Genomic DNA, 23,847 nt, shown 5'->3' with positions numbered 1-23,847 from the left:
GCCACACAATTCCCTGCTTAGAAGGTGTTTTTGTGTGAATTTTCTAAGACTTTCTCTTTTACTCAGGTGTTTACAATTTTCCTTTGTGGACTCTCATTGGCCAGATTTCTTGTTTATTACAGATACAAAGAGTTTTCTTACCACAAGAGCTTGTTGTGCTAACTGCAGTAATTTTTATGATTTTTCACATGGGAAGTTAGCTAGCTGCATGTAGAAGACATAACAGACCAGCTGGTCACTTTTAGCAGACCAAGGCCTGATTTTATAAGGCCTTTCTTTGACAATACCCCTACCTGTGTGCAACACACTGTGACTTTCTTTCAGAATTTAAGGAAGAAAACACAGACTGGCTACCGAAATTTTTCTGCTCTCTTCCAAATCAGTTCACAACTCAAGCAAAACCCTCAGGCGCATCCCCGATTCCCTCTCTCCCAGCAGCTCTGAGCTGCGGCGTTGCACAGCACTTGCTGTATGTCAGAGAACACAAAGCAGACTGGCCTGCTGGCCCTGAATATTTCTGCAAAGCACTCTGCAGTCCACAGCTTTGCTGTGGCTCAGTGCAGAACTGCAGGATTGCAGTGCTGCCTCCCAGAGCTGTGTGAGGCACTGGCTCCTGCAGCCGTGAGCTGACAAGCTGTCACTGCCTCCTGCTCGCCTCGGGTCCCCTGGTAGAAGTGCCATGCCTGAAGGACGCTGCCTTGTGCTCCAGCCTGCCGAGCGGCCCGGCTCCCTGCCCCGGTGCCCAGAGTGCTGCACACACTTCTGACCTTTGCCAGGAGTCCCAGGGCAGCCGGCACAAGAGTGGGAATGCTGAGCCAGGCCACCGGCCCTCAGCTGCCCTTGGCCTTTCTCTCCTCGGGGCAGACTCCAGATGGCCAATGCCTCCAGGCTGGGCTGTGCCCAGCAGGGCTCCGCTTCCCCTCGGGAGCAGCCGGCTGCGCTTGGGCTCTGAGAGTGGAGGATGTGCCTGCTGCCAGCAAGAGGCACGCAGGGCCGGGCTGTGCCTCCTGGAGCTACAAGGGCCTCCTTGCAGTCTGCCTCTGCCGGGGCTCAGGCTGCTCCGGGCTCTGCCAGGGCTCTGCTGCAGCTCCACGCCGGGCAAGGCCAGGCCTGCTCTCACCTCCCAGTCACTGACAGCTCTGCACCACAGGAGACCTTTCAGACCACCTCCCTGATCTTTCTGCTTTCCCCGGTGAGCAAGGCTCTCCTCCAGCCAAAGACATTGCCTTTCACAATACAAATCCAAGTGGCAGGCACCCAAATGCTCTCGAGTCACAGCTGAAGGCCTACATCTGCACAGGATGTTTTGGCTGCGACACTCCCCCTTTGGTTTTTCCTGCAAATGCCATTGTTCTTTCTGCCTCAAATAGAGATACTACAGCTGGTCAAAAGCTGGCCATTAGGCCATATTCCAAAGGCAGTGTGGTCTGAAGAGGATGAATGAAGAAGAGCCTTTCCCACTTTCAGTAAGTATCACTTTCCACCTTTAGGAAACAACAGAAAGTTTAGAAGGAAATAGTGAGCTTATTCACAGAGTGAGAAAGAAGGGAATCTTCAGGGCGAGTTGTGGTTTCAGAAACTTTATTAATTTCCAATCCTAGTCTTCCAAGTCCTATTAGACAATCCTACCCTAACACTAACCCTAACCTACAATCCTACTCTAAGTAAATGGTAATGGTCCTGATGTGATTATCACAGTCTTGGCTCCTTCCTCTTCTTCACTGAAACAATCAGTGGCACCAGGCTGGACACAGGCTCAGCAAACGTTATAAATGGATGCTGCCCAAAGGGAAAAAAAAAAAAAATCAGCAAAAAACAATTAACTATGACTTTCCAAGATCAGTATTTCACAGGATTCTTCTGGCTCCTAGAAAAATGCAGAAAGGGGATCAGTGGGACCATCTGCACCTCCATCTTTATGTGCAGGATGTTTCCATCACAGGCAAACCTGGCCCAGAATCCCAGTCATCCATTTATTCTGGTTTCTCATCTTGATGGGATTTTTCCCCTGCCAGTGCTCTAGGAATGGTGCTTTCTGTCCCTGGGGTTTCTTCCTTCAGGAAGTTCCAGTGACTCACATAGGTCCCTATCTTGGAAAGACAGGCACCGTGCTAATTTCCACAGGCACACAGAGCAGTGCCTGCCTTTCCATGCCCTGCCCCTCCTGTGCTGGATGGCACCTTCCTTCCCAGCAGGGCCAGCCGAGTGGTGCTGGGTCCTGCAGTTCCCTCTCTGCCACACAACCTGGGCCAGTTCCCCTCTGCCTGAGCATGCCAGGCAGCAGACGGGGCTGGGACAAGTCCCTCTCAGCTGTCCCTGTTTGTAGGCCAGAAACCTCTAAGGGTGGGGTGGGGGGCACAAACCAGGGCCCCTCAGAGGCTCACAGTGAGCCCATCAGAGCTCCTCCTGCCCACAGCCAAATCTCTCCAGATTGCTCTGCCAGGAACTGGCAGCCTTGGGTTCATCCACCACCATTCCATGTCTCTCTACCCTGCAATGCTCTACTTCAGTTCTTTTGCTGTTAGGTAAAACAGAACACACCACCAAACTACAAATCAGGGCAACAGAAATAGAGGACAGAGCACCTCTCCTCAGAGGACAGGCTGAGAGACCTCGAGTTATTCAGCCTGGAGGAGAATAGACCCCAGGGAGATTTCATTGCTGAGTTCCAGTACTTTAAAGGGGATTCTCGGGAAGTAGGGGATACCTTTATTTAACAGGTTCAGTTGCAATAGGACATGGGATAGTATTTATAATCTATACTTCCTGGGTAGGGATGGGGCAAACATTCCAGGTCAGGTGCAAAGCGGCTCTGAGCAACCTGATCTCTCCCTGCTCATTGCAGGACACGTGGACCAGATGACCCTGCCAGCCCAGCCCAGTCTAGCACTCCTCAGCATTTTCATTTGAAGAGCACCAAGAGTGGAGGTGAGGAGGAAGGGGGCTCATCTGATGCCTCAGACCTCAGTGGAGGAGGAGCCCATCCCTCGGACATTGTTTCACCTCAGCTCCTTGGCATTTTTTTACCTGCAGGAGATCCTTGGCAGACCAGCGCCTTGCCTCATCTGTCTGCAGGCAGCAGCTCAGGAAGTCACGCAGGGAAGGTGAGAATCGGTTGGGCTGCTGCAGCTTTGGTGTCCCTCGTATGGCTATCAGGAGTTGAGGCTGGGGAAAAAGAAAACATGAGGCTCCAGCTGCTTCTTTGCCATCTGTAACTGCACTCCCTGAGCCCTTTGTTTAAGCTCCACTCTGCAGGGCAGTTTCTGCCCTGGTAGAGACCCAGGGATGACTTTCCTTTACCAACCAAAAACCTAAAGCCTGATGCAGCCACAGCTTTTCCAACATTCAGCAGATCTTGCCTTGGCAGCTGATTTCATTAGTTAGTGGGAACTACATCAGCAAAAGTACATTATGCTTCTCTGGGGATTCACACCATTTTGAAAGGCTATTTGGAAGGGGGAGTTTGCTCTATCCATACTATTTCCAAGGTTTATTACATGAAAGGAATCTTTGCACTGCTTGTTGGTCCCTTTAGCACAGCTTCCGTGAAAAAAAGTCATCAAGTTTTTTTCTCCTCTTAAAAAAAAATGCAGATGCAGAATCCATCTAAATTAGACAGAAAAAGCAATGGAAAGAGGCCTGGGAGTCTCCATGAAAGCACCCACCACGATAGTAACAGCTCTGTGCTGGTGGCACTAAAAAAGATGGTGATCAAAGAGACACTGTTAATTTCTTCTTCAACCCAGAGGAAAATTTCCTTCACTTTTCCCACACCCCCAGAGGTCACAAAGCGGGTTTTATCCTGTCTCTCTGCAACTGAGCTCAGCCACTGGACATGGTGGGGAGCTGGAGTCCTCACTCTCCTTAGAACTGTGCAAGCCAGGGATGGCCCTGCTCCTGTTGGTAAAGGAACACAGCACCAGCATCAACTGCCCACGTTGGATCCCAGCCCCAGGCACCGGGCTTCCAGCTCATTAACTTGTTAAAGTACCCAGAAACAGCCAAGGGTTTAGTGTACAATTCTAACTGCAGTCGGAGAAAAACACATCCTAAACTTATCCAGGCCACCAATACAGATGACTGAACAATGTACAGATGGTTTGAAAGCCTGAAAAATTTGAAGACCCAGAGGATTTAGAAAAGATGGTACAATTTGGAAGAAAAGAGATATACTTTGGTTAATAAAGGGGAAAACAAGCAGAACTGCTTGGGCATTGCTTTGGTGGTTTTTCTCCTTTTTCTTTTTTCTTTTTCTTTTTTCCCCCTTTTTTTCCCATTTTCCAATTTCCTTTTATTTTGCTCTTTTTTTTACTTTTCATTTTCTTATCCTTTTCTCCTTCCTTTCCATTTTTCTTTTTTCTTTCCCCTTTTCTCTTCCTCTTCCTTTTCCATTTTCTTTTTTTTTTTTATTTTTTCTTTTTCTATAAAATTGAAACTAGGAAAATTAAATCTCCATTTTGAAGGACATTTATCACACATCCAACCATTTGACTGAAAAATTCATTTCCTTCAGTAACAGATCTCCAACATTGTTCAAAAAGCAAATGAGAAGTATCAGGCATGGCTGGGGGCCAAAATGGCAAGTTGCTGAACTGGTTAGGTTTCTGAACTGGTTACCTTCCTCTGCCCTTCTGATGCAACCAACTCGACTGCAGATGCTGATGTGCTGCAGGGACATTTTTAGAAAGGGACCTTGGTGGAAATGGTGCCAGGAAATGGCAATGGGACTTTGTCCAATGGCACACAGGACATGGGGCAGGTGAGAAAGACAAACGGGATCAGGGAGTATTTGCACCTTACCGAATCAGGAGTTTCATTCCAGTAAGGAACTTCTTGTTCCACCATTTCGATGCCCACGATTCCAAAAGACCATACATCCACTTTGGGGCCATATGCTTGACCTGTCACCACTTCAGGCGCCATCCAGCCAGAAGTGCCAGCCACTGAGCTCCGTCTACTCTGCTCAGGGGTGAGCTGAGCAAAAAGGCCAGAGTCAGCTGTAGAGAAAAAAACATACCATGAAAGCCAACTCAAGTTTGGAAACCAAGCAAAAGAATTCCTCACTCTCAGTCTAAGAAAGCACTATATCATCTGCTGAAAATCTGTCCCTCAGGGCTTTAGCCAAGGATTGGCCACTTCAAGAAACCCCCTCATTTTTTAGACTACCTCCAGCCTTTATTTTTCTGAAGCTTTAGACTTGTAGCTCCCTCCCTCTGGAAGGGTCACACACCAACCAACGCCCCTCTTGACTCCTTGTTCTTGTCATACTTCTGTGCATGTTGCGACTGTGCCCATAGTTTGCAGCAGAGGTCCCTGCACTGCCGCCAGCACCATTTCTGGGGAGCTGGCAGTCACTCAAAGCAGCCCCTCACCCCACGTCCCTGAACACTGCACCTGACCAGGAATATACTGACCCAGCTTGACAGAGCCGTCGGTTCTGAGAAGGATGTTGCTGCTCTTCACATCTCGGTGGATCACGTGGTTTGAGTGAAGAAAATCCAGTCCTTGCAGGCACTGAGAGAGAAAACAGAAAGAGGAGGGCAAAAATTAGTGATGTGATTTCAGCATACAAGAAAGGAAACAGCTCTAAAAGATTCCCATTCCCCAGGGGAATGGCGAGTAATGGCAGAACACAGTGCCATTGAGAGGAAGAGCTGCTGCTCCAACACTTGCAGAGCAGGGCTATTCTAAGGAAAGGCATGTCAGGTTTTGAAAGAGCAACAGCACCTGCTGTTGTAGACTGTCCCCTGCAAACCAGCCAGGATGACTGCTGCTGCAGTGGATATTCTCTCTCCAAACAAGGGTTTGCCAAGAAAGAAAAAGTCCCTCCCTGTGGTGTGAAGTGAATCTTTTTTGGGGTGGGAGGCTGCATGATAAAGGTTTTATTGCTGGCATCAGCACAGGCTTGGAAGTATCACATCAGTCACCTTCCTGAAGCAAACACTGTTTTGTGTGACCACTGTCCTTTTCAGCTAAGGTCTGTGGGAAATGGGTGTCTTTTTCTTTGCCATTCATTTCAAATCCTGCCACCAGCACCTTTGCTTTTACAGGCAAGGAGTGCAGTGCAGACAGGCTTGAGGAAAACGTTTAGAGAGGCAAGGTGAAGAACAGCAAATACAAATACATGAGAGAGAGTGAGAATACAACAGCAGACGGTAAGAGTACAAGAACAGGTACAGTGAGTGCAGGGACACTCTCAGGCAGTTCTCTTGAGATGCTTTTACTTGCCCATAGCATACCAGCAACACAGAAACAAAGCCTTATACAGGAAATCACTCCAGGTCTGAGCCCCTGTTTCCCAGGCAATCCTGCCCAAGCCCTCTGAAGCACAGGTGGGATCCCTGACCTCCCGACTGATGGCTGCCATCTCGTCTTCACACAGGTAGGTCTTGCTGATGACATCGCTCAGAGTGCCTCCATCCATGTACTCCATAACCAGCCAGAGCTGCTCGTTCACAAGGCAGCTGAAAGAAGGAAACAAGGGGTGGAGATGAATGAGCATGTTTGAAAACAAGTTGCTGTTGGAAAACAACAAGGGTTCTTTCCGGGTGCCTTTGTGACGAGGACAGAATAAAAGCAATAGACATTCCCTCTTGGCTGTGCGTTGTTTGCATTCTGTGCAATCTCAAGGAGAAAGGCACAGCTGTGAAAAAGGAGATATCTTAGGTAGGCAGCAAGCGAAAAGTGTGGTTTAGTAACAGCCCAGATAAAAAGCCTGTCACACCTGCTATTTCTGGAAATAAACACCTAGTCTTCCTAGCATGCACAGCAATGGAAAAGGGACAAGAATCCAAGGGAAATCCTCTCTAGGATGATTTATCAGAACTTAAAAGGTGCTGAGGAAAATGTGAAAAAAATCAAGCCTCAAAACAATGTGGAGGTAGTGAACTTACAGGGTATTTGAATTAGTACGATAGGGCTGATCCAGGTTTTTGAAAAATTTTCAAACTGCATTTGCCAGGGTAGTTTAATGCAGACAAAATGCACTCTCTTCCCATCCATTAGAGATAAGTTGAGAAATAATAATTAACCAATAATTACCAGCTCTATTTTCTCCCAGTGACCAAAGTGGGTTTTTAACTTTGCATGATTGCAGTACGTCAACAAACATTGCTGGGATAAAACAACAACCACTCACCTCTTTAAATAATTCACAATGTTTGGGTGCTTATTCATTTTTATGACCATGAGTTCATTAAAGTGTACTTCCTTCCTGATCAGTCCTTGAAGATTTATTTTCTTTATGGCCACCTAAAATCATGTTGAAAATCAGTAACATTAAAAGCTGGTGGCATGAGAACAACTTCTCCCATGGAGTGAGGGATTTTGGAAAGACACAGCCAAACTGTTTCAAACTGCCTTGTGATTAGACATTGGAATGGGAACAGACGCTCTGAACACAATCCCTGCTGCTTCGTATGGGATTCAGAAGAAGTAATCCATGCCTTAATACTCTGTGGATACTTCTTGGGCTATATGGGCAGGGCTTAGGGCTTTTAGGGATGCCTTGCAGATCTCTCCCTATGTGCACTACCCAAGTGCAGCACTGCAGGTGGCTAAGCATCTACCAGTAACTTTCAGATGTATTTGCTGGCAACCAGAAGTGAGAATTCAGGACTCTGAAGCTGTAGCCCCAAAGAGCAGTGAGATGCTCTAAGGCACCACCTTTGTTTTAGCAACTGAGAGCGAGTGAGCACATCCTTCTCTGAAATGAACCGCTGCCCTCCATGCCTTCCTTCTGGCAGCTGAGAAGGACAAAGACTGTCCCAAATGTATTTTGCAGGCTGATACCAGTCTGGGCTTCTTGTGCCTTTTCAGCACAGCTCTACCCAAAGCTCTGTCCACAGCTGCTCACACCAGAGGGGAAATCCCTTGAGTACAGCAGAGTCTGTGGGGGCTGTTGACATTTACCTCTCCTCCTGTGGCAGTGTCGAGTGCTCTACAAACATCTCCAAAAGTCCTAGAAACAAAATAGTAGCAAAGAAAGAAGAGCCATTTAGATCTTGCGGTGAAAGCCAGCCCACAGACGAGATCTCTGCTGTAAATGCCTAAGACCTGCAGGACAGTGTAGCATGGACATGTCTCTGGCAATGCCTTCTGGCCACACTTAAAAATTCTGATCAGCACTGACAATCTAACCCCAGTGTCTGAATATGTTTGCAGCTTGTCTGACTTCACACTTGGTGGATATTCCACCAACAAAACACCTGGTGCATAGTTTTGTAAAATTATCACTGGTTGGACTCACCCACTGCCAATATTTTCCAGTTGAATGTATTTTATAATGGGATTGTCCATCTTCACCATTCTCCCTGAGGGAAACAACATGCAAGATGTTCACTTTAATGCAGAGATCCCAGCTTCCAGGAGATACAAAAGGCAGCCCCTATGTCTGAGGCTCTGAGCCCTGTGCGATCAGCTGGCTGACAACAAGAACAACAACAGAACAGGAACAACAAGAAGACAGGCAGCACCGCAGCACAAGTGTCCAGCACAGGGACTGATTTTCTAGTGTCTTTCGAAGAGAGAGAGCTCTTGGCAGCAGATACACAGGGAAGTACAGGGAGATACATCCAGAGGAGACAGAGACCAGAAGACAACAGCTTCCAAGGCAAGTAAGTTTGTCATCTAGAAACATTAAGGAGACCTAGAAATAACAAAGCCTTTGTTTTCTTGGGAATAAACACTGTGAGATTCAAGAAAAGGTTTCCTACTTGCTAGGATTAAATGCACCTTGATATCTAGAATCAACTCTGCTGAACACATGCCAAGTTCAGAACAAGAGGAATTTTGCCAAGTGTTCCCATCTTCTCCACCTTGCAGCAGTTTGCCAGAAGGATGCCTCTGTGTTTGTAAAGCAGAGCTGCTCATGCTATAACCAGTCCCAGTGGGGCTTTCAGGACCACAACCCTCACTCTTTATGAGCAGGGTGAGCTCAAAGATACCCTTGCCTGTGCCCTACATGAAGAACCACATTGCTTCTCTTCACCCTGAAGCATGGATCAGTCGCTCCCATTGGACTCGCCCTCTTGACAGCACACAAGTCCCCATCTTCCCAGCTCAGCACAGCAGGCAAGGGCAGAGAGGACAGCAGTGCTCCTCAGGTGGCAGTGTGACACACACAGCTGCCCAGAGGAGATGCTGACCCTCTCATGGCTCCAGGCCATGTGACGCAGAAGCCGGCCCAGACAAGGGGCTGCTGGCTCAGGCAGCTCCGCACTGCAGCGGCCAGGCAGCATCAGGACTCTCCTGGCTAAGGAAGGCTCCAGCCTCTGCAGTCCCACCAGCCCTCAGGGCCAGGGCAGCTACCACAACAAGGCTGGCAAAGCCCAAGCATGAGCACTGACAGGCACTGATGGGAAGAAGCCAGAGCGAGCCTTTTTGTCCCAACAGGTGATGGCAGACACAGCATCAACTAGGCTCTGTTCTCAACCCTACCAGGTCTTATCTGATAGCACAGCACAGGCAGCTGTTATGGGAAAGGAGCAGAATAAATGCCTTGTGCTGCAGAATCACAAAGGGCTTGATGTGTTCTCCTAGAGACTGATCTGAACAGGGGTTCTGCCAATGGCTAGGACTCAAGCGATCACAGCCTTCTGCTGATCCAGGAGCAATCCCTGCTTCTGCCTTGGGCAGAGAGGGAAGCTCAGGCAAACTCTAGCCAGTCCAAGGTGCCCTCAGAGGCAGCAGGATCACCCAGAGCGCTCTCTCGCTGCCTCGGAGCACTGCCAGCACTTCCTGTGAGGAGTCTTAAATGTCCCTGTGACACCAAACTGAGGGGGACCATCTGGTACAGCTGTGCTGACACCTGCACACAATACACTGTCCCTCGGGTAACAAAGACACCAGACATACTCTGTTGCTCCCAGGAGTCACTGTTGATCTCCTGTTGCTGAGCAGCAGCTGGGTCAGTGCGGGATGTGAACCAAGTGCCCCAACTCCATTTCTCCATCTGGGAAGCAAAGGCTCCTTGGGATGGAGCTGCTGCTGCAGCAGGTTCAGTGACAGAGCCTGTGTAGATCTGAGACAAGAAATGAGTTTGTGTCAGGAAGGTGGCTGGCAGAGATTGCCCTGAGGTCCCATTTCAAATGCAAGCCCTTAGGAAGCTGCTGTCAGCCACATGCAGAGCTCTTCAACAGGACTGGTTTGGATGTCCACTTGTAAAACCAAAAGCTGGTTTTACTTGAGTTCATAGCCGGTTTCATGTTCTGAAGGATGACTGCAGCAATGACTTCTCCACTTCCTCCCAAGGACTCCCCCCCACCTTTAAGGCCTGCAGACACATTGCAGCTCCTCCTTCTAGTGTTCTACCTCCTTCCACGGAATTCTCTTTTCCTGCACCATCCTCGGGATGTGCTTATCTTGCAGCATCTCAGGTTGGTACAGTTCCTGTGCCTCATGCCGGCCTTGGGGTTCTTGGTCGCCCGTCATTTCCTGGAAGTCTTTGTAGGCTGCCAGGTAGGATGGTGACACTTCCACCTCAAGTCAAAGAGAACAAAGCAGTCAGAGACTACAGCTTGTCCCCAGGAGTCATCAGCTGTGAGGAAAGGGAAAGAACAGAACAGGAGCAAATTCACAAGGAATACAGACAGCCTGTAGCTCGTATTCCAAATCTCTCTGAGTGACCATGTTCACCTGCAAAAACACCTCAAGAAACAAGGAGAGCTGGAAGAAGCCAACAGGAGTTCATTTGGATGACTGCTGGCCACATGGCCATAGGAGTAATCCCACTCTCCAGACCATCAAGTGAGATCCAGCAGGCCAGGAATTGTCCTTCAGAGCAGCTGTGATAGAGGCCGCAGAGGGATGGTATTCAGAGGCATCACTCCACCCACCTGCTGCCCTGCAGAGAAAAGGCAAGGAGGGCAGAAACCACCAGTTTGGTGACTGCAGTGGCTATTTCACTCACTTGCTTTTCAAGAGTGTTTTGCTCCTGGAGGAGGAGATTAATTTTCTCTCTGATGATTTCAAATTTTTCATCTCGCCTCTTCTCCCTTGCCTTGATCCTAGCCTCAGTTTCCTGCAGCTCTGCTGGTAGCTGTTCATCAATGTTCTGTAAAGAACAAGAGAGAGGAAGTTTCCTGAGTGGAGTGGCTGTCACTCTTTCACTCACCTGGTTTTGCTGATCACCCCTCTGCTGATGGAGATTCTTCTTCTTTTGGATGGTTCTCATGTCTTCCTTGTTCTTCCTCTTCACTGCCATAGTGTCACTCTTAGCTTTGGGCTGGTTTGCTTGTGGCTCTGCCTTGATGTCCTGTACAGACAAATGCAGAGAAGTAAATGGAAGCTGCCATCAGGCTCAGCTTTTTTTCTCTTGCAGCCTCAAAATCACATTTATTCAGCTACTTCTTTCTGCTTCCCTACCCTCCTCTTGGAGTGCTGATCTCTGCAGATTCCAAGGCTCTGTGCTTTCAGCGCCTCTGAGACTCCTGGCCTCCTCAGTCCCAAGAGCTCCATTTTATGCCCCTCTTCCTGCCCTTCCCTCTGGCACCTGGCAAGTCAGGCTTACCTGGCCGTTCTCCTGTGGCTCTTCCACCTGCTGCCTGAGCTGCTCTTCCTGCTTTTGGGCTGGGAACAGCTCTCCCTGAGTCTGCCGTGGCATCTCTGATAAAGCAGGCTGCTCCTGCTCTTTCTCTGGAAGGACCTGCACAGAAAGCAAGAGAAGACGGGTTTCAGCTTTCCATATGACACTTGTGGGCCAAGACTCAAGGACTGAGGGGCTCACACGTTCCCAAAGCACTGCAGTGCTGCAGCTCCCCTGGGTCATTCTCTGCCCGTGATGAGGCACAGATTCCAAAGTGACCCTGGCACTGCAATCTGGGCCATCTGGGGCTGAAGCCCCAACAGCCTCTCAGGCAGCTGACAGGGAAGGTGTGGCATTTCTCAAGGTTCTGCTGAGGGTCTCCCTCTGCTCCTGCCATGTCCTTTTTTCTTTCAGTGGTGACTGACACCCCACCCCCTCCCACAGCTCCATCCTGGCTCTGCGGGTGACTTCCTGGGTGAGCTCAGCCCTTGTGAGAGACACTTCTGGAGTTCATGTTCTCTTCAGGCCTGCACCAGCATTCTTGCCTTTCTCACATCCACACTCTTGTTAGAAATGCATGTCATTCAGGAGATAAGGACACATGCAAAGGTCCTCTGATGGAAGTCAGAGAGCCTCTATGGCCACCTCAGTATACGGAAGAGGACCAAGGTGTTTCTTCTCCCTCTTTTGTTAACTGGGAAATTTAACCAGCCCTCACAGAAACTCTCATAAAGCCCCATTAATGAATGCACTTTCACACCCTTAGGAATGCCAGTGAAGGAAACATGAATCATGAATGCATGTATGAGCAAAGTCACCAGACCTCAACTACAGCATGGGATAGTTCCACCCTCGCAGGACATGTAAAACTTTAAAGGATAAATAGGAGGCTGCAGGTCAGAAAGTCTGGAAGAGGAAAACATGAGGGGAGAAAACAACCACCTCTGGAGGGGGAAACATCTCTGCCTGCTCAGGATCAGTCAATGGAACTTGTCTCTCCTCCTCCCCTGAAGGGATGCCTTTAGGTGAGCTTTGCATCCTCAACTGCTTTGGAGCAGAGCCAGGAAGATTCAGAGAGATACACAGACAGACAGATGTCCCATTTTTTAATCTCTCGTTACTATCCTTTCTGTTACTAGACACATCAACACTTGGTGGCCAGTGCCCCAGTCAGCACAATCCTGAACTTGCTCTCCTGTTCCTTCAATAAACCACACTTTCAGGAAATCTGGAGCATTTAGGTGCCTATGGAATGCAATCAGGTCCAGAGTGTTGCACTGGGAACTGCACTCTTGCAGCATCTGTGCTTGGCCAAGTGTTTCTCTTGGACTCGACCACACTGACAGTGCTAAAGGGGCTGCAATCAGAAATAAAGCCCAGCCCCTTCCAGCTCCTCTGATCTCTAAGGACCAGCAGAGGTGAGGAATGCAAGGGCATTGATTTCCTGCGCAGTTCCCAAGCACACACTGATTCCCTGGGCTGCAAAAAGGCACAGGAGCTGTTAACCTGAAAGTGATGTGCAAGGCCCTACTTGCTGGCCTGGCATCACAACAGCTCCTTCAGCAACAACATCCTTGCCCCAAGCTATGTGTTCTCATACAAAAATACTGCATCAGCCAGAACTGCCTCCTTGCAAACTAAAATTCAAACAGAATCTCTGCCAGTCCTGGAAAAGGGCAGGAAAGGTTGAGAAAAAGCACCTTTGTTTGCTGGAAAGAGAGAAATTACACAGGGCTTCTCCTTCTCGCAAACAAACAAACAAACAAACAAATACAAAAACAAAAATATGAAAGTTTCACCTACTCCAGTGTCTAAAGTTCTTAGATGCAGTGAGGGGATGTTTTGCAGCCCTTGAGGTGAGCACTGGATCTATGGATCTATGGTAGGGATCTATGGAAGTGTGCCTGAAGGTCCCTCACCGGCCTGCCGTTGTCCAGGCTAGAGCTCCCTCAGCACCTCCTCCTTGGCCTTGTGCTGCATACCCTTCCCCAGCTCCCATGTCCTTCTCTGAACATGCTCCAGCCCCGCAAGGACTTTCTGCTTCAGAGGGGCCCACAAGTGGACACAGCACTACCAGCTATGGCCGCAGCGCTGCCCAGCCCAGGGGGATGGTCACTGCCCTGCTCCTGCTGCCCCACTGCTGCTGACACAGGCCAGGATGCCCTTGGCCTCCTTGGCTACCTGGCCAGGCACTGGCCCACATTCTTCTGCTCTTGACTGGCACCCCTGGGTCCTTTTGGCCCATGCAGCTCTCAGGCACAAAGAGTCCTGTTTGACTTCAAATACAGCATCCAGAATTTCAAGGTGTACATCCTGGTTTGAGCATTACAAGACAGCAGTCAAGGACTTGCAGCTTTGCTCCTGCTAGAGGCTCCAATGCAGTTTTCAAATGCAGTTTTCAAAGTAGACTACACAATAGAAAGGATCAACAAACACATGCAGCCTCTGGCTTTTTCCTCAGAAGAAGAGTTCAGAACTACACCATTTGGTTTTTTGTGGCCTTCCACAGCTTCATGGACAACACCATCATCTCCTTGCAGCTTATCAAGAGCCAAAAAACCAGGCAGACTCAGAGGCACCTGTCTGCTCTGCCTGAAGAGCTATAAGAACAACCTGGCACCAAAATCCCTGACTCCAAGCAGCAACTCTGCATCCCCAGTGTGTCTCTGAAATACTTCCAAGTGAGCACACCCAAGAGGTTTGTAGGGACAAAGCACCACAAAGAGCTTGTGTGGTCAGATCAACATTATTTGTGCCTGCAGCTACTTGGCCAGTCTGTGGAGGGGGACAGGGCTCTCCAAGCCACAGTGTCCCCTGTGTATCTGAGAAGGCTGAGCACCGTGTCTTTCACATGCTCCCTGCTCTGGGAAGAGAGAGTCTTCATGCTCCAGGCTGGCCCCTACCAGAATGCCAGGAAGCTGGGGCCTAAACATGACAGATCAAAGCACATTTTCCAGCTGTCACAGGCTGCAGGAAATTGCTGTATCCTGGCAGGACTCCAGCACTCAGCATCCTCAGCCAGCAACAGCAAGTGCTGGCTGGTCAGAAACTTGCCACTCTGCCTTGCACTGAAGGCAGCACCACCCACAGCTGGCACTTACTGGCTCAGAACGTTCAGGCTGTGGTGTGACCACAGCTGCAGCCTTGCGGTCATACTGGTCAATTTGCTCCTCTTTGGCTTCTTCTCCAGGATCAGAGGGAGCCGGGGCAGAGACCACTGTTGGTTCTGTGATCTGTGGACAGACAGTAGTGTGAAGGACAGGCCATTATCTATCATGTATAACCTCCTTTCTATTCAGCACTTATTTCTATTCAGCTCTATTTCAATAACAAGCTTTACTAAGGACAAATCAGAAACTTTGATAGCAATGGGATTCTAAGTCACTCTGACTAAATTAAAATGGGCTAATTCAGCTGAACTTCAATTTTTTCTGAATTAGATATTCCACCCTGGCTACTATCAAGAAGCAACATTCTCTCTGCAAAATTGAGCTTTTCATTCCTTGAAAGCTCTGAACTGGAAAAGCAGGAAGTAACCAGCAATGCCTTTGCTATTGCTGCTGCAGACATGGAAATGGTTTTCTTTCAGCCTGCCCAGGTGGCCCTCTACACTCTACTGCCACAGGCCAAAGTGACAGCTTGCTCCACAATTCTTAAACACCACGGAAATGAAATGTTCCTTTCTCACTCACCTCAGGATCTGCACCTCTGAATACATGGATCAGGTGGCCTGTAGTGGAAAAGGTAAAAAGGAACCAGACGCTGTGAGAAAATTGCCTGGGCTGGTGAATCCCACAGAACAAGTACCACAAACCGAGATTATTTTCCGTTTCACAACATCCCTCCAGGTGACACATTTCATTTACACAACCAGCAAGTGATCAAGATAATATTCTTGGGTGTGCCTACCCTTTGGCCTGTTCAGCCATTAAATGGATACAAACATGATCAAGAAAATGCAAATTATTCTTTAACACTCAATGCTTCTGTTCTGTTCAACAGAAAAAGCAGCTTTCGTTGTCTTGTCTTTCAGGTACGTTTTTTTAAAAAAGAAGTTGCATGCGCTAATTGCCCAGAAAAGCTTCCGCAAAATCCCCCTGAGCCCTGACAGTTCTGTTGTGGAAGAGCACAGCAGCAGCTCCAGAGTCCAGGAGGAGACACTGCTTTGGAATTTGCATTTCACTACAAAGAAAATCTCTATTTTAGCGTGTAGTCAAGGGTCATGTTAGGCAGTCAAATCCCTTCATAACAAAATTAAGAATGAAAGAAGCTTTCCCTCAGTTCTGGGGAGAATTACTAAGTCTTTAGAAGGCCTTCCAAGAAGGTCTCCTTTTACATTTTCAAAGCTGTCTTGCTGGTCTCAGGAAACAGGAAATGACAGACTCTGCTGCCCCAGACTCTCCCGTGGAGGGAACAGGACCTATGCAGGTTGCCTTGCAAATGCTGCCCCTGTGCCTACAGTAATCCCCTTGTAGCTGAAAGCCTTGACAGGAGTTTTACCAAACCAGTGGTACCCTAGTGCTTTTTCTGTTTCAAAATAACTCAGGCACTAAGAAAGAGCAGGAAGACATACAAAAGCCAGGTTCGGGTACACCCAGGGAAAAATCTCTACTTACGTGCCAGGTTAGTCAGGTAATAGACGGAATAAGGAACGCTGAAAGCTATGAAAGCTGCAGCAGCAAGTTGCTCAGTCATTGTAGCACTGCTGTGCAGATTTGCTCCAACACTAGAAAAAACATGGCTCTTGTCAGTGCGCAGCTCCCACTGACAAACGCCTCAACCAGGAGGATGCTCCTGTCCTGAGCAAGCCCTAGGGCTGCTCTGACACTGGGGCCTTCCGTGCACCAAGACAACCTTATGATGTCGCCATGACCACATGGCAACCATGCCCTGACATCACAATGCAAGTACTCTATATTGGCCTGTGAATTTATGCAGAGCAATAACCAACCTTCCGTACAGCAAGCGCAAAATAGCCGGGGAAGTTCTCCTCTGTCACCAAGCAGCACAAATTCCCCTCGTGGGCCAAACCCTGTTGTTCAAGGGATCTGAGAGTAACTCCAGGAGTGCACCAAGCACCTACAGCCTGTACCTGAACTGAGCACTCAGACGGGATCCAAGCAAAGGAAATCAGACCAAGAAAATGGCCCAAAGCATTGCACAGAACCAGGAGAGAAGGCACTGTTGGCATAACAGCTGAAATAATTCCTTACAAATCTCCCACATATTTGCACATTTATTGGATATGCCCAGAACTCCTGAGCATGTACATCTCTGCTTTTATTCCCCTTTGGAAGTGGTCAAACTGGCAGCATCTGCCCACCAGCAGGAGCTGCTCCAAGCAGGGAACGCGACTGGTGGTGCTGATTTTCAGAGGCTTCTGTGTCCCAGGAGAAGCCAAGGCAGGAGTGGATTGAAAGGTGCTGGCACTGCTGCTGCTCTGTGCCAGAGAGCCCCAGCTGGGCAGGGTACAGCACTGCAGGCTCTTTCTCCTGCCAGAGCTGGGCACACCTGGGAACAAGGCATGGCAACTTGTGGGGAAACCAAAGGCTTTGTGGGGGCTGCATTGCTTGGCACACACCCAGGCCACCTGCGGCACAGAACCTTTGTCCCCCAAAATGTAAACAAGATGGAAACTGCTGGAAAAGGTTTCATTTCAACCATTATTTAGGCTTCAATAGAAATTACCAAAATGAAAGTTATCAGGCATGGCCCAATCCACACTGCCAGCACAGGATTAGAATGGAGGCATTTTTTTTATTTCAGTGCTGGATGCATGTGGAATCACTTCCCTGAAACATGCACACCCACGTGTTTGTATCCATGGAACTAAGACATATTCATTATTTTGACCAATCCACAGGCTTAACTTTCACACAAAGTATTTGACATATTTAAATCACTTCCCCACAATTATTAACATTTAGAGGAGTGGTCTCGAGGGTCTCTGGTTGTCATTTGGGGAACATCCCATTCCTGAAATTCTCCTTCCATGGTTAAGAGCGTACTAAAGCCACTTTCTTCTCCTTGAATGCATTGCAGCTACGTCCTTAGTTGGCCCACTCTCTTTATTCTCAAGGCTAAGATATCCACTTGCACACATCAATCACTGGTGTGAGGGAATGCAGAACTAAGCACTGTCTGTTAAAGCTTAAGGAAATCACAATTTGTTGCAAGTAAACACTTCCCCAACACCTTTCTCTGTTTTTTTCTGGGAATCAAACACAAGCATTTTGTGATCACTGAGCCCAAGGCCGCCTCCAACTCTCCTGTCACCCACCAGCCCTTCTCTCTTCACAAACTGCAGGTCCAGCAGTGCCTTCCCTCACTAGCTCAGTCACCTGTGTCAGAAGTTCACACTCCAGGAACATCCTGGACTCTTTGTTCTCTGATGCACTCTATTTCCAGCAGACATCCCCACCCTGTTCCATACCCCTTGCAGAGCCCTGCACCTCCTATCCATGGGCACCTGGGAAGGGGGGCCCTCAGAGAAGAGCTGCACCCGCTGCACTGGGCAGCAACCAAAACCCCCTCAAGTCACAGCTGCAAGCCTGTATCTGCACAGGATGCTCTGGCTGCCCCACTCCTCATGGACTTTTGGCTGGAAATTTCTGTCTCATGCAGAAATGCTACTGCTGTGCAAACAACAGCCAGTGAGCTCTATCCCAAAGGCACTGCAGTGTGGGGTTGATGAAGGAAGAAGACCCTTCCTCAATTCCTAACCATACCAAAGCCACCGTAAATGGAAGTTTTCATCTTCAAAAAGTGAATGCAGATCTTATTCACAGGGTGACAAGGTGTGGAGTTGAGGTTTGGTAGAGTTTTTATTCTGAGTCCTACTCAGGCTGTGATTTGAACATTTATTTTAAAACGTTTTTTAAAAGGCTGTGCAGTCTTATGGATTTGTTCTAATACCGAAATAGCTATATGAAATGTACTGGCATTTTAATTACATCCAAACTGATTAGTCTGTAAAAGCTTTCCAGCAGATTAGCCACTAAATAAGAAAGGAAAAGGTAATCTGTGGACTGCTGATTTTGCAAATTTCTACTAAACTTACCAGAGGCATTTTTAGTTAGATCATAGACCAAATTAATTCCTGCGGATAACTTGATTTCTACAGACCTGTTGATTTCAAAGTAAAACTGTCAGTACATACTAAGTGGAAATCTGAATACCCAGTTCCATGAGGTCTAATATTAGATACTCATTGTTCACCATATTAACAAAATTAACATTCTGGCTATATTTTTTACTTAGAATCAGCTCTTCTCTACTCTTTGTAACACCAGAAAGAGAGTTTATAGCAATGTGAACCATGGGTTAGTAGGACATTGCAGAAGTGTCAGCACTAAATGTTCACATTTACCATGGTCATGGCATCACTTCTTGCCTTTAATCCCAAGTTACAGCTCAGTTCCCACAGTATAGATTCACACTTGTAGTCTGTATTTGCAGCTGGTTCTTACTTCCCTGTCCAGAAAAAAATCATGTTTGGATCTCAAATCCAAACAAAAAAGAGGGGAGAGTCAGTTTCTGGATAGGTGTAGCAAGAACTACAAGGGGTTTTTTGCAAATATGTTGAGAAGTTGTTTGTACATTGTTATGGTTTGACACTGGCACAATGCCAGTGCTTTTTATGAAAATGTAATTTTTTAACTGAATGCTGTGAAATGTGATTGAGAATAGAGCAAAGCAGGCCTAAGCTTAATAATAAGAAAAAAAAATTTATTAAACTACTACTACTATGCTACTATAAAAGGGGGGGGGGGAAGAAGAAAGAAATACATACAATTTGAAATGAAAATTTTTTAAAGCATTCTTCTTTTTACTACTTAACTTTAACAAACTACAGTGAGACACAATCTGGATCTAAATCAGGTTTTCATCTTTTAGATAATTGACACTCAGTTTATCTGCAGGGAGAGAGGAGTTTTTCTTGTGCTACAGACGCTTTAAGAAACACAGATGCTACATCTTGTGCTTTCATGTTACTATATGGCACTGCTTGGAGAAAAAAAGTTTGCTAGTGGTGACCCTCTCCTTTTTATGTACAGTGTTTTTATTATTAATGCATGGATGGATAGACTGCTTTTAGGATTTTTCTTTTTAAGGATGCCCTGCCAAGAGGGGAAAAAATAATAGTTCAGTTTTTTATTTTTGGGACTAACAGTCCCCCCCCATTTTCCCCTGGGGCTGAGGATTTACAAACAGAGATCTTCTTCTTTTTTTCTTCTCTGAAGACAGGGGGCACTACTACAAATCTCTTTAATTTTTTTCTGTTTGCTCTACTTTTGTCTTTTCCCAGCTGAAGCAGGTTTTTTGGGCTCACCGGCATTTTTTTAAAATACAGTCTCTCTTGGAGGAGAAGATTAGTTCAACCTGTGGCTACTAAGAAAAAGTCTAGCTAAACAGCTACTCTATCATCTCCCCCCACTTAGAATTTTTTCTTCTAACATCCCGGGTCTTAGGCTGTCTCTCTTCTTTTCTTTTTTAAACTAAGGAGGAGAAAAATTTCACAAAGCTTTCATTTCTCAGGAAGGGTTAAAAGTCCCGACTCCCAGAGATGGCTTGCTGCCCAGGCTCCAGCTCCCACAGGCGGCTGGGCACCTTGCGGCCCCCCCCCCCCCTTCTCTTTCCCCGCGGTGAACTGCTGATAAAACCACTGCTGTCTCTCTTTCTCTCTTGGGAGAGAGAGAGACTCTGGGGGGAATGGAGACATCTCAGATTTTGTTCACCCTTCCATCTGCAGGGGGCCAACCTGGGTTCTGGTCTCTCCACCCTTGGGCTTACTTCTGAAGGCTACATGGCTTCTCCCCTCCCCTACCCAGCTCGTCGCTGGGCAGGGGAGAGTCTTGCACTGACCGCTGACCGGAACCTAAGAGAGCGAGTTCCCCTGGGAATTCTGCTTTTAACCCCTCTGTGTTCTCAGAGGCGTGTCTACTTTCAATTGGTCAATGTCCAGATTGACCTCTCTCTTCCGGAAAAATTCTTTTTCCGTGTCAAACCACGACAACATACTGCAAAAACAGCAGATGAAAGACTTACACTCTGACTTGCAAACTGAGGTTTGCCTGTTCTTTCTGGATTGATTTCTTGAGGGCAGACACTGAACCTAATCAGTAAGAAAACCAAACCCACAGGGTTAGTTTGGAGAATATTGTAAATTATTCTGTCATGGTGCCTTTTGCCTAAAAGTTCTAGCTTTCATCTTATCAGAGTAATTAGAGGAGATAGAAGCAATCACACTGTGCCTGTGCAGACAATTCTTTCCCAGGAGTAATCCATGAAGCAGTGCTGGCAAACCCACACCAGCAGCTGTAGCCACACAGTCATAAAGAAGAGAATATGTATTTGTGCTACACTTGGACAGCTGAAGATGTTTCTGCTGAGCTGATTTTAGTCACTCCTCACCACAGATGAGACCTTGTGGTGAGTCTCCAAGAAGTCAGGGCAGTTAATATGCTGCCCAAATGAAGTTAGTCTAGCAATACATAGACCATGGAGCCTGAGGAAGCCAACAGCTGTGGGAGATTTAATTTCTTTCTGTAACTTTCTTTTAACTAATTTAATGTAGTCTATTATTTAAATAATGGAAACTTTTGGCATACAATTGTCTGGAAGGTTGGTCAGTCTTCCATTCATGACTCCTCTGAAAGCATCACTCCAGTGTTTTTTTCAGCAACTCTTCCAGCATCATGGCTCACGCAGCATTTCTTGCAGCTCTGGGGCTCCTGGTCAGTGGTGGGATGTGGGGTCAGGGAAAGGCACCAGAAGTGAAAAAAGCAGTGGGCAGAGACTGTGTCAGAGAAAGATACATTTGTTTCCTCTCACTTGATTCAATTGCTGCAGGAACCCTGCTAGTGCCGCTGGTGGGGTGGCCTTATGCAGGGCTAGGCAGAGTTTGGGGCCCAGGGTCCCTCCTCTCTGTGGGACATCAGGGTGTCCTTGGTAAGCAGCCCCTGTCCCAGCTAGGAGCAGAGGTTCTGTGAGTTCTGCCCTGGGCAGAGGGACCAGCTACTGTCATGACCTCCTACCACGAGTCCTCCGGGTCAGGTCCTGCTCTGCAGGGATGGGCACAGGCAGAGGGTGGCTGCAATGGAGCGTGGCTTCCAGTGTGCTGTGTTGGTCTACATTGGAGCCAACAAGGCTTCTGGAAGGAGACTCCTCTTGTGAGCTGCTGGGGCTGGAGCTGGCACTGGCCCACAATGACATTGAGGAGGCCATGGACCAGAGGTTCAGTATGTATGTCGAGGAGGAACTGCAGTACTGGCACCAAGATTTTGGCAACTTGAGCATAGGCACAGAGGGCGTGTAGGATGCTGCACCATGAATTCTTTAATTAGCCATCTCTGGTCCTGGCATATTCCCTCCATCTTCTGGTGCAGCCAGGGCCACATTTGGTCCAGTAGATGACATTGTTCTTTGAAAAATTTGGCCCACACCTTGGGCAGGAGGCCATCCACAGACTCTTCCCTCCTGCTCAGCTGGGGACAGTGCTCCCTGTGGGGAAGATAGAGCAGACATCACAGGGTGATGGGGGCTGTTTTCGGCAAGGGGGCAAGGCCCTCTCCCTGATGGACCCTAGCAATAGTTTGGGGAAGGTGATGGACAATTGTATGTGGTCCTGTTCACCCTACTGAGAAAACCTGACAGCTTCTGTCATTTTTCTGCAGAGTGGGCATGCTGGATTTCTCTTTGCCCACTGCAAGATGCAGCCCAGGCAGAACTGGTGGTGACAGGGCAGAGAAGAATTCACATCCTTCTAAGTGTCCTGTCAGATGGGGCAGCTCCATTCTGTCCCCATGGCCATGTCTGCCTGTCGCAGCAAGAGAGAAGAGCTGAGGACTATGAGCTGTTCCCATCAGCAATCTTGCTTGGCAAGAGCCCAAGCTCAAGTCAGACTGGTTCAGGCTCTGCCACTGCCCAAATATAAACAGAAAGGGATGTTGTATCACAATCCATTCCTTGGTGAAGGAGCTCATAGCAGCCTCAAGAGGCACCTCAGGCACTCAACAATCCAGGCAGCAACATATGGACAGGACACAGATGGCAGTTCATGGCTGGGAGAGCATTTGTAGACATATCCGAGGACAAATTTCCCAGGAACTCTCCACAGTTCTGGAATCTTCGCATCAGCTCTGTCAGAAGCTTCAGCAGAACCACCAAGGGATTAAGCAGCTTCCAGCCACTTTTCCTACCATGCTGCCTGGGTAGCTGGGTTGCTTGCTGCAAAACTCTTTTTCTCCTCTTCCCCAACGCCCTGTGGACACTTGCAGTCAAAATAAAAATCTCCTGGCTCCCTGTATGATGAGATAATCCAGGTTTTTTATTTCCATGCTGGCATGAAAAAAAGCTGTCCTGTGGGTCAGGAGAGGTCAGGACCCACTTGGCCTTCCTGTAGGCTGAGGTGGTCCCAGCAGACAGAGCTGCTGGAATCAGCTCTGCTCACAGCTTGCAAAGCATGGCCAGCCATGGACCCAGAGGGAAGGTTATGTCCTATGCAGCCTGTGCAGCTGGTCTTGTACCAACTGCAATGGGTCAGGCAATCGATTTCTGTGTGCAGTTCTTAGGCTGTGCAGTGTGTGCTCTGCCAGGGTTGAGACAGAAGAGCTGATGTCATTTGCCATGCCTAGAAGGGCTGGAACACAGAAGAACAAATGAGGTCAGAGTGCAGATCTGCAGAGTCCCCAGAAGCCCTCCTGCCATACCCAGGAGGGCCTCCTGGCATTCCATCCAGCTCTTCCTATGGCCAGGAGAGAGCAGGGGCCAATGGAATCAGCTGGAAGGTGCTGTCTACAAATATCCCGTACAACGCTTAAATCTTTCTCTGCTCTGCCTGCACTGCACCTCATCTGTGAGGTGAACTCTTACAAGAACTCTTACAAGATGGGGCAGGAATTGAAGCTTCCTGGCTCTCTACTCCTCCCTGCTCAGCCCCAGCTTACACCCCACTGCCCTCACTCACCATCACAGATGATCTGGAACTCTTCCTGCCATTGTTCCCCCATGCGCTGCCCAATGAGGCCTGGGAACACAGAGCTGTCATGGCCCCAGTGACTCAGCTCCCCCACACCAGTGCTGTCAGCTCAGACACACATCCTCCTCCCCTGGCAGGGCTGGGCCCAGGGCCTTCAAAAACTGTGAGACTACAGGGTGACAGAGGGTAGCAGTGGCCTCAAGGGACTGTGGCCCTGAACCAGGGAGCCAGGGCTCCAAAATCACTGGGCTAAATCCTGTTGGCAGTGCAGCAGCCAGGGCTGTGTCTCACCAATGAACTTGATGGCCATCTCTCGCATGGACTCCTGTGAACTCTGCAGGTA

At 48.2% G+C, this 23,847-nt stretch overlaps 1 protein-coding gene across 2 annotated transcripts; it reads right to left on the bottom strand.

Annotated features, from left to right (window-relative positions):
* Positions 1–1,564: 1,564 nt before the first annotated feature.
* LOC115491125 (serine/threonine-protein kinase PAK 3) lies at positions 1,565–20,421 on the bottom strand. Of its 2 annotated transcripts, none has more exons than XM_032744428.3 (15): positions 20,286–20,421; positions 15,217–15,254; positions 14,626–14,757; positions 11,510–11,644; positions 10,910–11,254; positions 10,312–10,479; positions 9,856–10,021; positions 8,249–8,312; positions 7,912–7,960; positions 7,139–7,251; positions 6,347–6,464; positions 5,415–5,514; positions 4,801–4,997; positions 3,028–3,165; positions 1,565–1,779 (listed from the first exon to the last, which is right to left on the bottom strand). In XM_032744428.3, exons 4-15 carry the CDS (start codon positions 11,600–11,602, stop codon positions 1,693–1,695), a joined length of 1,638 nt encoding a protein of 545 aa, XP_032600319.3. In that variant the 5' UTR covers positions 11,603–11,644; positions 14,626–14,757; positions 15,217–15,254; positions 20,286–20,421; the 3' UTR covers positions 1,565–1,692. The 2 variants fall into 2 exon arrangements, with proteins under 2 accessions (XP_032600319.3, XP_030114298.4); XM_030258438.4 differs by lacking the exon at positions 20,286–20,421 and adding an exon at positions 16,141–16,320.
* Between the last annotated feature and the right edge of the window lie 3,426 nt (positions 20,422–23,847).

Source organism: Taeniopygia guttata, chromosome Z (genome assembly GCF_048771995.1).
Source record: "Taeniopygia guttata chromosome Z, bTaeGut7.mat, whole genome shotgun sequence".
Taxonomy (NCBI): Eukaryota; Metazoa; Chordata; class Aves; order Passeriformes; family Estrildidae; genus Taeniopygia; species Taeniopygia guttata.
This window is presented reverse-complemented; position numbering and strand designations above follow the sequence as displayed.